We start from the raw sequence: 13,857 nt of genomic DNA on the forward strand, positions 1-13,857 counted from the left end.
TCACAACGTCAGGTGCTGATGGTGATAAGACATGGGTTGTTTTGCTGAACGTTCAGCGCCACCATGGCACTGATATACAGTACAGGTTGTGAAACTCTGAGAAGTCAAAATAAACACTGTGACATGGATAGAGGATTTCACAGACAACCATGTTATCTGGTTTCAGAGAATGAGCAACATTAGAGGGCGGCCCTCAATGACAACAATCACACATGCCATAAGTGGCATCGACTTTGACTTGAGTACACACACACCAAGAGGAGTGACCAAAGTACATCATGAACTGAGTGAAAGCTTTGTGTTTGCATGTATGTGTACACTCTTTTTAAAAAATGAGTGGTTCAAAGCAGTCTCATATAGTCTGGGTTCCCTGTACAGTAAAAGGCACTGTGGACATGTTAAGGCTTGCCTTAGTTGCAGCTGAGGAAAGGGAAATCCCCCTTGTAATCACAGTGGTTTGCAGTCAGGTGATCTGAACGCTGCGGGTTGATTTGTTGTTATACTGTTCCACTACCGCAAGTCAGGTGATGATCCAAACACAACTGTTTGACCTGCACTCACACTGTATTTACATACATTTCTTGGTATTAGCAAGAAAATTGATTAAAGTTTTGACAATTGTAACTTTTTGAAGCAAACATGGGAAGAAAGGAGCCAAGCAGATTCACCTCCTTTACTTAAAGCAGAAGTAGGCGGAATGTTTGTGTTAATATAAGTCTTAAATAGTTATATCTTCCGACAGCAATCACTTCTATAGAGTGTTTGGTCTGAAACACGGGTCTATCAGTCTCTCTGCTCTGCTGTAAGCCGAGGAGAAAACTTTCCTTGTATCCTACAACCTTTATCCAATGAGGAGAGAGAACGGCATAAAGGGGCGGTCCTCTCTGTGTGTGCAGCCAAGGGATGCGCGTGAATGTGGTGACGTAGGGACGAGGGCGGGGACTGCTAACTCCATCTGCTGACAGGAAGTTAGCCAAAACGACTGGATCGCTTACTTCTGCTTTAAGTGAAAGAGCTAATACATGAATGCAATATAATGTCCTCACTAGTCAAGATGCTTTTAACTTACTGGGCTCCGGATTTGTATTAGTCATTTAAATAGAAAGAAAATATATTGATATCCATTTTGTTAAAGCAGATATCAGCTTCACGGCCGTTTCGGCTAATGCTGCGTTCAAGGCAGGCTTTTGAAACCGTAAGTTACAGCTTCAAGTCACAACTACGACTTGGTAGCGTTCCAGGTAACCCGTAGCTCGTGTTTTTACCAGCCTGTTGTCTGTGAAAGTTCCCTATAACGGCCACTCGTAACTTCCGACCCGTGAACTCGTACCAGATCGAACTGGTATGACTTCACAGGAAGGAAAAACACAAAGTACGAGTTTCTTTGAACGCACCATGAGTTAGCAGCCCCCGCCCTTGTCAGGCATCAATTGGTCCTCGTGCTACGTCACCACATTCACGCGCATCCCTTGGCTGCACACACAGCCCTTCATGCCGTTCTCTCTCCTCATTGGATAACACTTGTATCCCACAAGGAAAATTTTCTCCTCGGGTTACAGCAGAGCAGAGTGACGGAGAGACTCGTGTTTAGGCTGAAATACTTCATGTAAGTGATTGCTGACGGAAAATAGGACTATTTAGGACTTATATTAACAAAAACATTCCACTGATATCTGCTTTAATCTATTACTTGTTTTACTGTAAATCAGTGTTTTTTAAACCTTGGGGTCGGGACCCCACGTGGGGTCGCCTGGAATTCAAATGGGGTTGCCTGAAATGTCAAGTAATTGATTAAAAAAAAATTACAGGTAAAAATATTCTTTTAACTAATTGATATTCTTTTTGAAATTATGATTAAAAACACCACACACAATCTTCAACAATTGTATTCTATACTTTTACCTTCTTGAATATATGTATATCGAGTTCAAATAAAATGCAACATATAAAAATATCTGAGCTGACACATGATTGACGGCCGCGATCACATGACTGCACATGATCGGGGGTCGCCAGAAATTTGTGATGTCAAAATGGGGTCACGAGCCAAAAAAGATTGGGAACCAACCACTGCTGTAAATGCTGAAATTCTGAACAAGTCTGGTTCAGGTTTCTCGAAAGTGACAGGTCTCTAGATTTGCTTAACTGATGACATTTCAATACAAGTGACAGTGAAAATGACAGTCCTAAACTGAAACCAACTGAGAGGCTCAGAGAGGAAATCACACTTTGATGCAACGGCCAACATGTGACTTGACAACGTGTCGCAGCAAAAAGTTTGTGAACATTTGGTGTAGACTTGACCAATGTTTTGAGATTTCTTCACATGATACAGCTGATATCTCCATCTGTCAAGGAACTAATGACCCATGTGATAAAACGCACTTTATCTCCTTATGAAATGTTATTTAATCAAATAAAAGGAAATGTATGTACTTTGTAAACAGTAGTGGACAGTAATGGAGTAAATACTGTACTGTACATATCCAGAGGATTTGTACTTTACTTGAGTATTAGATTTATTTGGTACTTATTACTCTTACTTGAATACATTTCCAAGACAAATATTTTTACTTTTACTCGAGTTAATTTCTAGAAAGGCTGAAATGCTTTCAGGTCTGCTCTTTTTTTTTTCTAAAATACTATTGGACACAAGCTGTGTTTGTCAAAGAAGGAAACCCTAACCCCTAAAAGCAGCACATCAGTGCAGGTGGTTTCAAATAGTTAATTCTCAGAAACAAGAGTTAAAAGGTCCTTAAATTAATTTAGAAAAAATTATAGTAATTCATTGATGTGAAAAATAAGAAATTTACTCTTACTCTTACTTTTACTTAATTTAAAAGCATGTACTTTTGGATACTTAAGTACCTTTAGAAGCAAGTACTTTTTTACTCTTACTCAAGTAACATGTCAACTGAGCTACTTTTACTTGTAACGGAGTAAATTTTGACCAGTAGTACCTATTTGTACTCTTACTCAAGTAGCCTACTGGGGTTGACCTACTCTGTCCATCTCTGTTTGTAAATTATTTTTCCATCGCTGTCTTGTTGATCTGTGATGCACAGTGGACACATGATGCGTCGCTGCTGATAACAGTGTTGTAAAGTGTCGTCTTTTATTGCCACATCCTGAAGGTCCAGTGGTAGGCTACAGAGGGGGGAGCTGGTCTGTTGACGTAAATATACTTTGAACATGCTTATCACTATCACTGTTCCTACACAATGTTTTAGACAGGTAGGTAGCGCTCTGTACGTCAGCAGACGTTTCACATGTTGTTGTTATCATGAAAATATCTTATGCAAGGCGCCTCTGAGATTTATTGACCCCGTGACACTCTCAAGCTCTGGAAGTGGAGCAGGCCACACGAAGGTGTGTTTTGTATGACTTTTGGAGAAAGAATAGATCATTGATAAAACATTAACTAGTTACACTTGGTTTAAACCAATCAGTCTGAACTGTTCTTCTCTGGCATGTTTACATAGTCCTGAGTGAATAGATGATGTATAATAAAGCACAAAGCTAGAACAGCACAGAGAAAAACTGAAAATATTAATTTATGTACAGATACAATATTGTATTATACTGTACATATTATTTACTACATTAGGCCTATATGAATTCACTCAGAATTCAATACAGTATCAGGATTTCACATAACAATCAACTTTAATACATATTTATCTAAAAGCATACGACGAGTATATGTGTTTACTGTTTACATGAGTGATGATAACACAAAATACAGTAACACTGGCGTGAATCATTCTTTTACTTCTCTACTACTTTTGCTTTTGATACATATATCTTTGGACTAGTTCTTCTTTATTGATAGAAAAAAGGGAAGGCCCTTACGTAAACTCATACTTTCCTTCCTCCCTTGTGTACTCATAACTGTGGGAATTAGGTGAATACAACTGCTACCACAAAAAAGGACTTCTTTTAACCATTTTACATTTATATATATATATATATATATATATATATATATATATATATATATATATATATATATATATATATATATATATATATATATATATATATATATATATATATGTGGTATTCCATTTTTACATACCACTAACTATATTCATTACTACTGTTCACATTTCTCCTTTTAATACCTGAGCAGCCACCTGTAAACCCTGTACATACCCCAATCTGCCACTAGATGGCAGCACATTCATATTCAGTGTTGGCACACTGTTTTTTATGTATTTATTTATTTCACTGAGAACAATCACCTTAAATAACACATAAACATATTTCAACAAACAGTGCAGAGGGGAGCTCCTATATGAACTTAAAGGATAATGTTAATATTGGCTTTTATTTTGACAGCAGTGGAGCCCAAAGGTCAAAATTGCTATATTATGAAATTATAATATTATAAGAAACCAACAAATATACACATTTGAGAAACTGACACCAGAAAAAAAAAGGAGCACTTTTGATTAACTACTCCTACCACTACTACTACTACTACTACTATGAGTTTGACTATGTTACTTTATTTCTTTGTTTAATGTGGCATGTTGAATCTTCCATACCAACATGATGGTGATGGACTAGCTTTGGTACAGGTGTGAATGTTCCGGGTTGGTCATCTTCGTCATCATCTTCGTCATCACCAGTGCGCATGCGTGAGTTTGACCGGCGGCGCTCGGGCTCAATAGACAAAACATCAGGGTCTTTGAGTCAGAGCTGCTGAGACGCTGCTCCGTCACAGAGAGTCCGCTACACCTCACAATAATGAAGAACCTACATTTCAAGGACTTCTTCTGGGTGAGTTCTTCTTTCTGTGCTTTTAGATCATTTATTACCTTTTTATTTTATTTTTTTTATTTTTTTTTTACTTTTACTAACACTTTTCATCATAAACTCACTAAATGTGTTTGATAATTTCTCTGTTCCCCCACTGTAGTTTCTGTTTCTATTGTAGTCGATATGTGTGATGGGAATCAGACAATAAGCCGGTTCCACTTTCCCGCAATGGATACATAATTTATCCAGTGGTGGAAAATGTATCCAGATCTCTTCGTCATGTTACAAACCATAGGACCACTGTAACAAAACTAAGTTAATATTATTCACATTGTGTCCATGTTTGATAAAATAATGCTTGTTTAAATTATAAAAAGTAAAAGCAAAAGCACAAGCACAGTCTAACGTGATTGTTAAATGTCATTATTGCATTATGTGCATTATTGTTCCTTATGAATTCATATGTAAGAAGCAGCCCACTGGTAGTTGAAGTGGAGCCAACTTTCAATAATTTGAGAAAATGCATGATGTTTTTTATGTAACATCTTAAATTTGTAAACTGCTTATAATTTGTCTTTTTAAAAAATAATAACAGCTGCTAGACAAATATAATAGAGTAAAAAGTACATCATCCTCTCACTGTGCAGAATAAAAATGGAAATACCCAAGTAAAGTTGTACTTCAGCACAGACATTGATTAAATTGACATTGTTAGGCTACATTGAAAAAGTAAATTTCCTTATAGACTTTTGTGTGATTAAATTGGCAACACAGTTACACATGGTCTGCAAATGGCTTGTAGAGTAGAAAGAGATGATTATAGTTCTGTTAGGCTGAGCTTAAGACCTAAATTACGGAGACGTGCAGTTCAAAACATCAATTGACACTCTCTATGAAAGCTCCTAGTGCTAAAGTGTTTGACTTGTGTCTGTGTGTATGTAGTGTTGTCTGCCTGTCTTACTGTAAAGGTGAAGTGATATTAGAGGTAGTTGTATGGAAAAGGAACCTGTTTTGAAATAATAATGTAACGTCTCTGTGTGTGTGTGTGTGTGTGTGTGTGTGTGTGTGTGTGTGTGTGTGTGTGTGTGTGTGTGTGTGTGTGTGTGTGTGTGTGTGTGTGTGTGTGTGAACGTATGAACTAGTTATAGCCTCAGCTGTAATTTGGTTTCTATAACCAAAGAGGATGAAGAGAATAAAAACTTTTCGGCTTCTTGTTGACAGAACTCTGACCTGACCTGCACTGGCGGTTATGACGCCATCATCCAGTACCTCAATGATGGAAAGAGGACGTGCAAGGAGGTGGAGGATTTCATGAAAGCAAGGTAACACCATGATCTACATGTGGAGTGAGTGATGGATGATATTCCCTTTTTATTGACTGGCTCTAAACTGCTCAACCACTGTGGTTACCGGCATAACCGGCTGTGGATGATGGATATGACAGTATAACATGAGTCTGCATACAGAAACATACTGAGACAACGAGATAGGTCTGGTTGTAGCTTGATGACTTTAAAACAGACAGTAAAAAATTATCATTTGCGTTTTATCTCAGAAACTTTTCATATTATTTGAATATTCTGGCAGTGTGAGTGGACAATCATTGAGGCAAAAGAGTCATTGTGAAGAGAGGAAGGTGAAAATGAAAGATGAGAAGCAGGAGGAACTTGAATTGTAGACTCTCATGTTTGTGGGAAGTTGCAGTCAAGGTCTGACTGTGAGATAAGTGGAGCAGATGAATTAAGATGTAAGAAGTACAAGTAAAATCCTCCTTGCAACACTGAGGTTTGTGCACACACAGAGAAATGATGTTTACATATAACATAACAAGAAGCAGCGTGTGTCATGTTGACGGCTGGATAACAGATGAGGTTGAACCTGACGTCCTGAGTTCATTTCAACTGGAAACTTCTCAGATATGTTGATGTGACATGTCTGATGTATCTGTTGTGTTTGATGGGTCAATAATTATTTCATCATATTTACCAAAAGCAATCTTAAAACATTAGAAGCATAAAGGTGAAATGCTTTGCTAGCATTGGCCTGCAGTCCACCAATACTGCTGCAATTAAATGACAGAAAAAATTCCAACATGCACACCGCAAATGTGATTTGTGTTAAAAAACAAATGTAACTTGTGCCTTTAATGTGCAGGTAAATTAGTGTTTACTGTACCTTGCAGGCTGCTGCATCATGTTAGACCAGCAGAAATGACTTCTCCTCAGAAAAGGAACAGAAAACGAGTGTTTAGCCCACAGTGCTGCAGCTCTGAGCCTGTCCTACTGTATCAAATAACTAATCAACCTTCATTCACATAGTGTCTGACATTTTCATTCCTCCTTCCTCATATGATAATTATTAAGCCCTTTGCCGCCGCCACATTATCCAACACACAAACACACAAGTCCAGTTGCCAGGGATATAAACTTCATCTGTGTTGAGTGAATTCCAGCTTGTTCCCTCTGTGGAGACTCAATAAAGTGATGAGGAAGTCAGGCCATTAAGATTAAAATTAGTCCAAGTAGTTACTTCCTGGTTCGTTGCCCTCAAACTCTCCTATACATGCATGCATGGTGTTCAACATGCTGCATTGTAGATCACAATGAGAAGGGTCATGGTGTGTACATCTAGATTAGGACCTCCACTCTGTGAGAACTGCTCAATGCAAGCCTATATAATAACATTTAAGACCTATAAATAAACATATGACAGATGAAGTGTTTCTTAACCTACAGTTTTATAAACAGATGTAATTTTTCCTTTGGGAACCTTTCAGTTCAGCTGTGTTTTACAACACTGGCATGAATGATATGTTGATTCACCAGCTTTCACTTGGTGGTACACATGAAAAGAGTTACAGTTATTAACAAATGCATGCATTGCTTAAAGATTATGACATTTAGTCCACTTTACTTACACCATTTCAACAGGAGTTTGGTGTAAAACAGATATTGATGGTGTTGTGGGAGAGACTATCGTGGAACTTAACATAGCCAGTGTGTCTGGAGAGAGCCACGCACACTCCATTAATAGCATCATGTACTATGTCATGACCAAATATCTTTTTATAATCAGTTAACATGCTAATCGACACAAATGTATGATGTTCATCTTGTCCACTGGCTGATAGTGAAGACCAAGTTGGGTGCATATGGAAAGTAGTTACATATCACCAACATCAGTGCAGTTTTCCATTCAAATCCCTTTCAGTTTATCAGCCAAAGGGTTGTGTTGTTTGTTCCCTTGTGTTCTTTGTGCTGACATGCTGAATGCACTTTTGTTTTTTTTTTCCCCTGTTTTTTTTAGGGCCTCAATTGAAGAGAAGTATGCAAAAGATCTCCTCGGTTTGTCCAAGAAGGTGTGTGGACACAACGAGATGAAGTAAGGAAGAAACCTCTGAGTTTGTATGTGTCTGACCAGTGAAATGAATGAATGAATCCGTCTCCCTTAGAGCTGACATAATGCCTTTAAGTTTGGATTCAAGAACAATGCAGAGAAAGTGAGAGAGAGGGAGAGAGAGCCATGCATGGGATAATCCTGACTGTTAAAATGTGGAACTGCAAACTGATGTGCCAGCATTAATTTGCAGTTTACCATTTCTATATAATGTTGTTCCAGTTTTTATGTGTGAGTGTTGACATGGTCTTCTGTCTAGTTCCCATTCTTTTCATGGTCATGTGGTCACTGTGACTTTGTTTCTGTCAGAGAGACATAAGATTTGTTGCAGGAGGGTGGGGCAGGCTGCACTGATCATGAATCATAGTGAACCATTAATCAAAACTTATGTTAAAGGTGCCTAGTGGAGTTTTTGTTGTGTTTTTAAAGAAACAAAAGCTACAAGAGACATTGTGTGAATTCTTGGGAAAAGTATCTGCAGGTCTGAAAAGTCTTGAATAGTTTTTGCTGCACTGGAATTCATGATATTTCAGAGGTATTAAAACTAAAATAGGAAGAAAACTATACAATTGTTTACACGTATAGACCTTGTAGCTCCCACTGTTTTTTCCTCATACCTGTATGCCTTTTTTATATACTCTTAAGTAAAAGTCTTCATTCTATCTTGTAAGTCGCATAATTGCTTGTCAAAAACTACACAGGGTATCTTTAATATCTTCTATATGAATGTGGTTTAGTGAGGATTAAAATGTACTGAAGATGCCCATTTTATGATTATTATGTAATGTATGGAATCTCTATATAATATATATTTCCCTTTGCTCTTTAAGCACATTAAAAAGATCCCTGGATGTGTTCAAATTACGTAAGTGCTTGTTGAATATCTGTCACCAGCATTATTTACTTGTACGTTGTTGGCTCATTTAATCTGTGTTGATCGTGATTCAACTGATCTCTCTGCAGAGATGGAACATGTGAGTCTGTCACACTTACATCTGGCTCAGAGCATGAGAGAAGAGGCCAAGAAACTGGAAGAATTCAGAGAAAAGCAAAAGGAAGTGAGGAAGAAGGTCGGTACTGTGGTGCACTGAGGTGACCGATGCATTTTTGGGGTTGCACGGAAAAAGTTTGGTGACTAAATGTAGGCTAACTTTGCAATTTCAGCTCGAACAGCAGATGGATGCTCTCCACAAACAGAGGTCCACGCACTTCAAAAAGACGATGGATGTAAGTAAAAGAAAGTTAATTATTAAAAGTCAGTGTGAAATAAATGTTTACAATAGTGCTTTTAAACCATCACTCAAGGGCTTTTCTATTTTTTTAATGGTTATGTGTCCTGATAAGCTGAGCTGACACACTCACATTCAGAGTTAATGATACATAGTGATTGACCTGAAAACCAGAGTGAAATGACTCTGTAGATATGGTAGAGCCAAGCTTGCGCTTTTCCTGGTGTTGTGCCACCTCGACGTTAAGAGAAAACCAGAAGTGTTTGAAACACAGTGGCACAGGACACTTGAGATTTTGTGTCAGATGAGTTTCAGTTGTGTTTTGACCATAGTGAAATACCAGTCTGATAGCAACCCCCTGTTCTTCCTCTTTGGCGGGGGGGAAGTTGTGTCGACCGGTCTGGGAAGTAAACCACAGGCATGTATCATGTAGCACAACGAAAACCCTGACTCAAAAGAAGAAGTGTTCAAATAGATACAGAGTCTGGCTGAGGCAACTACAGGACATCAAACCTGATAATGAGGATGATGATGATGATGATGTTGCATTAAAAAGCTCTCATGTGGTGCTGTTCCCAGTCAAAGAAGACTTATGACCAGAAGTGCAGAGATAAAGAGGAGGCGGATCAGAACGTGAACCGAAACGCCAACACCAACAACACCAAGCACATGGAGAAGGTACAGAGGAGCGTGTTTTTAATCAGCAAACATTTAAGTACAGTTCTATTTGCTGATCGAACAACAAATAAGCAGCAAAATTATATTATATATTCACTGGTTGAGGATTTGCTTATTTTCCATGTAACATTTGAGCCACTGGTGTAAAATTGTGTCTGTCCCGTAACGGTAGTGTCTTGTCGTGTGACGCTCCTGTGAGAACATTGGTGTCAGTAAATATATGAGTGTTATCTCTTCCTTTGTCTACTGTGTGGCGGACTGGCTGAGCTATATGTGGGAGGAGGTGCCAGATCGACAACGTTGATAACAACACCAGTTTTTAACACCAGTTTGCCTTTGACCCACTAATGAAGACTTATAACTCATGGGTTATTTTTGTTTTGCCCATCTTTCAGCTCTACTCGAAAGCACAGCAAGCAAAACAGAACGCAGAGGAAGCAGGTACATTTCCAACCTACTCTGCTAAAATGGGGTTTTGAATTCTTGCACAAAGACACAGAGCATTTATCGGGTGGTCCAGGGTGAAATAACTTTCACATGTAAATAAAATTCATATTCCCCAGAGGATGAATCCTTCTGATCTTTCCTTTAATGGCACCATCAGGTGTAATGGTCTCTCTCTGATTCTGACAGACAAAACCTGGCTGATTTTTAAAAGAAAATAGTATATTTGTAATGATCTGTTTGGGTATTTATTTGATATTTATACTGATGCACTGTATGTGTTTGATTGGCAGACAGGTTATATCACCAGAATGTGACCACAATGGGAAAAATCAGAGACGAGTGGCTGAAGGAGCATGTCAAGGCCTGTGAGGTAAGACTATACCAACCCGTCATTAAGAGTCTTTACGTTTAAATAAGGCGACCGTCATGTGAATAATCTGAATTGTTTTCTGTTATAGATGTTTGAAAAACAGTCAGTGGAGCGGATCAACGTTCTGAGAAACACAGTCTGGACCCACTTAAACCAGCTTTCCCAGCAGTGTGTGACCAGCGATGAGGTAAAACTAAACCCACACTTACATCGACAGTTAAAGTTGCTGCAGTCAATGATTTCTTATCAGCGATGGATCAAACAAGTGTGCATAACGTGAAAAGGTCACACTCATTGTCTCAGCTATACAGAGAATACTTTAACTTGATTCACCTGATAAATCCACAATCCAGCCCCCAAAACACTAACCAGTGTACATAGTAAAGAGTGGATGGGTGGAGACTAAACTGAGAGTAAATATTGGATGTAGACAATCAAATTAATGCTGATGCATCTTTGAATAGAAAACTAGAGTAACAATGTATTAGCATTGTGGGTAAAGCTTTATTTTGCCACCCACTGCACAAGCTACCGTATATATTGCCCATCAACATGACTCCTTGTGATTCATGAACACACCCATCTGCAAACTTTGAACGCCCATAAAGTTTTGTGTACACTGAATTTGTGCTATTGAAATCTGAGATAAACAAAAAAACACCTGCCACAGTTCACAGAACCGCCTCCGTGGTGGTTCCTGCTTCTGTTGGCATCTCCACGACTACATATTGTCACACAAACTCACACACGAAATCAGTACCAGCAACACTGTCATATAAATCTATCATTACTATCATTATTTTTTTCATTAGTTTGCTAGACAAACATATTGCAAGTGTTTGTGTGTCTATAAAGGTGTGTTTTAACTGGACTCTGACCTTGTTTTCATTGTTTGTCTGCTTGTGGGCGGATGCATAGCTGTATGAGGAAGTGAGAAAATCACTGGAACAGTGTGACGTCCAGGAAGATATCGAGCACTTTGTAAACCTCAGGCGAACCGGTGATAAACCACCAGGTACTGTATGAATGAAATATGAGTCATTGACTTTTAACTAGTGAACAATGGTAGTTCTTGTCACACAACACATCAGTTCCCAGTAACAGTGATGCTCTCTCTCTCTTTCTCCCAACAGCTCCAGTTTTGTATGAAAACTTCTACAATGGTCAGAAGTCTCCAACCACTGGTCCGCCCCCTCGCCAGCCTCCACCAATCATCCGGTAGAGAAGAGACTCCTGTCTGTTTAGTCATTTATTTGCAGTTATTCACTAACTATCAGTGCTTATTGTGTACCTTGTTTTGTGTATTCACAGGAGGGGGGCATTACCTGATCCAGCACACAACAGTCAAAGTATGTTTTCATTTTTTTTAATATATGTTAAAAGGTCCCATGTTATATAAAGTGAGTGTTATAAATACTATATAAAGAGGCCCAGGTTCTATATTTATACTATGAAAGTATCAAAAGGGTTAGGGTTAAGGTTAGGGGTTAGAAAGCAAAACTCTGCCTATTAGTCTTGCAAGTTTTGGTTTCTTTGCGTGTTAACCTCAAATCCACTTCACTTCTTTTTGAAGCCAATCAGAGCAGAGGATCAGAGGCTCCTCACTTCTGATTGGCTCACTAATCTGTCATTATGAGAGTGCCAGAGAAAAACATGAGAAGACGTAAAACTACATTCAGATGGTTTTTGGCTCCTGAAACCATATGGATATCATATCAACACATTAAATAAAACACAGGAAAAATTTTATTTTTTAAAGGACCTATAATCGTCACATTTTCCCTTCAGTCCACTAGTGGTGTAGTGTATGTAAAAGGCATTCTTAGTAGAGGGAGTGGAGGTTGTGGCTTTATTATCTACTGCGTGATTGCTGTTTGCTTCCTCCTTTCATATCTAACCACAGTGTTTTTGATCTCTACTTTGATTATAGGTGACGTAGTGTACTCTACAGTGCAGGACGCAGGCTACAGTGTTATCCAGTACTAACACACATCGGCTGGAGCAGTGCTGGAGCTTTGTAATGGACATGAGATTTACTTACATCCCATGACTTGTTTCTTTGTGTTCTTCTGTAAAGATGTGGTCATATTATATATAAAATGAGTGTCATAACTGTGTATTTGCAAAGTGTAGAGCGGGTATTTTTACATGGTATTTTGAGCATACAGCATACCACTGTGTTATAAACAGTGCATCAACATAAAATTTATTATTTTATCTTATCTGTGTGCCTTTACTATCGGGTAAGGAGCTGATTAAAAAAAGCCACATAATCCAGTGATGGCTAACTTATCTCTTTATTGTCCAGGTAGCAGCAGTTGCAATTTACTTTATCCTCAATTTATTTTTGTACTTTTCAGATTCTAAAAACGGAAATAATAAGGCAGCGTGTCATCTGCTCACTGATTTTCATTTCCTCTTATGTGAGAAGACAGTGTCAGCTGACGGCGATTTTATGAACCACCTAAAATAACTGTATCTAGTTTGCAGTAGCCTACATGGATTCCTGCAGACAATGGTGTGCACAGAGGGGAGGAGGGGTGGTGGTCGCACCCCCTCGTGGCCCAATTGTTGAAAAATACATGCTGAAGTGCCCTCTTAGGAGCCAAAACACGCACTAAAGGGCCCTTTTCAGTGGTGAGGACGCGCTGTATGTGCCTTTTTTTTTTTTTCGCCCCTGCCCTTCAAAAGGTCTGTGCACGCCACTGCCTGCAGATCCTGTTTTGCATCCGTTTCACAGTTTAAGATCTAGCACTTTGTCACTTACCCTGCATCCTAACTGCAACCTATTCAGTCCTGAACAGTAGGTTTATTTCCAATGTAAGAAAGTTACTGTTAAATGTTCTGCTTTGACATTCAAGCAAATTAAATCCACATACAGTGTGATGAGGATGTGAAATATGTTCTCGATTCTGGAGATCTTTGGAATTTTTTGCACTTTTAGCTTAAAATATGTAAATAACGCAACATTTG

At 38.6% G+C, this 13,857-nt stretch overlaps 1 protein-coding gene across 1 annotated transcript; it reads left to right on the plus strand.

The window, feature by feature from the left end:
- Nucleotides 1-4,703: 4,703 nt before the first annotated feature.
- Nucleotides 4,704-13,001, plus strand: pstpip2 (proline-serine-threonine phosphatase interacting protein 2). Its single transcript, XM_083983142.1, has 14 exons — nt 4,704-4,785; nt 5,986-6,086; nt 8,071-8,145; nt 8,991-9,025; nt 9,124-9,230; nt 9,325-9,387; nt 9,969-10,067; nt 10,463-10,508; nt 10,805-10,884; nt 10,973-11,071; nt 11,803-11,899; nt 12,018-12,102; nt 12,196-12,233; nt 12,815-13,001. The coding sequence occupies exons 1-14, from the start codon at nt 4,753-4,755 to the stop codon at nt 12,868-12,870; spliced, it is 1,014 nt and encodes a 337-aa protein (XP_083839268.1). The 5' UTR covers nt 4,704-4,752; the 3' UTR covers nt 12,871-13,001.
- The last annotated feature ends 856 nt before the right edge of the window (nt 13,002-13,857 follow it).

This window comes from Trachurus trachurus (assembly GCF_905171665.1).
Source record: "Trachurus trachurus genome assembly, chromosome: 12".
NCBI classification, from domain to species: Eukaryota; Metazoa; Chordata; class Actinopteri; order Carangiformes; family Carangidae; genus Trachurus; species Trachurus trachurus.

What these genes read in the sequence shown, in the direction of transcription:
- pstpip2 (XM_083983142.1), top strand. Translation starts at nt 4,753, where the DNA reads ATGAAGAACCTACATTTCAAGGACTTCTTCTGG. An exon ending in GAGGATTTCATGAAAGCAAG is followed by an intron (nt 6,087 to 8,070) that starts GTAACACCATGA and finishes TGTTTTTTTTAG; the next exon opens with GGCCTCAATTGAAGAGAAGT. An exon ending in AACCGGTGATAAACCACCAG is followed by an intron (nt 11,900 to 12,017) that starts GTACTGTATGAA and finishes TTCTCCCAACAG; the next exon opens with CTCCAGTTTTGTATGAAAAC.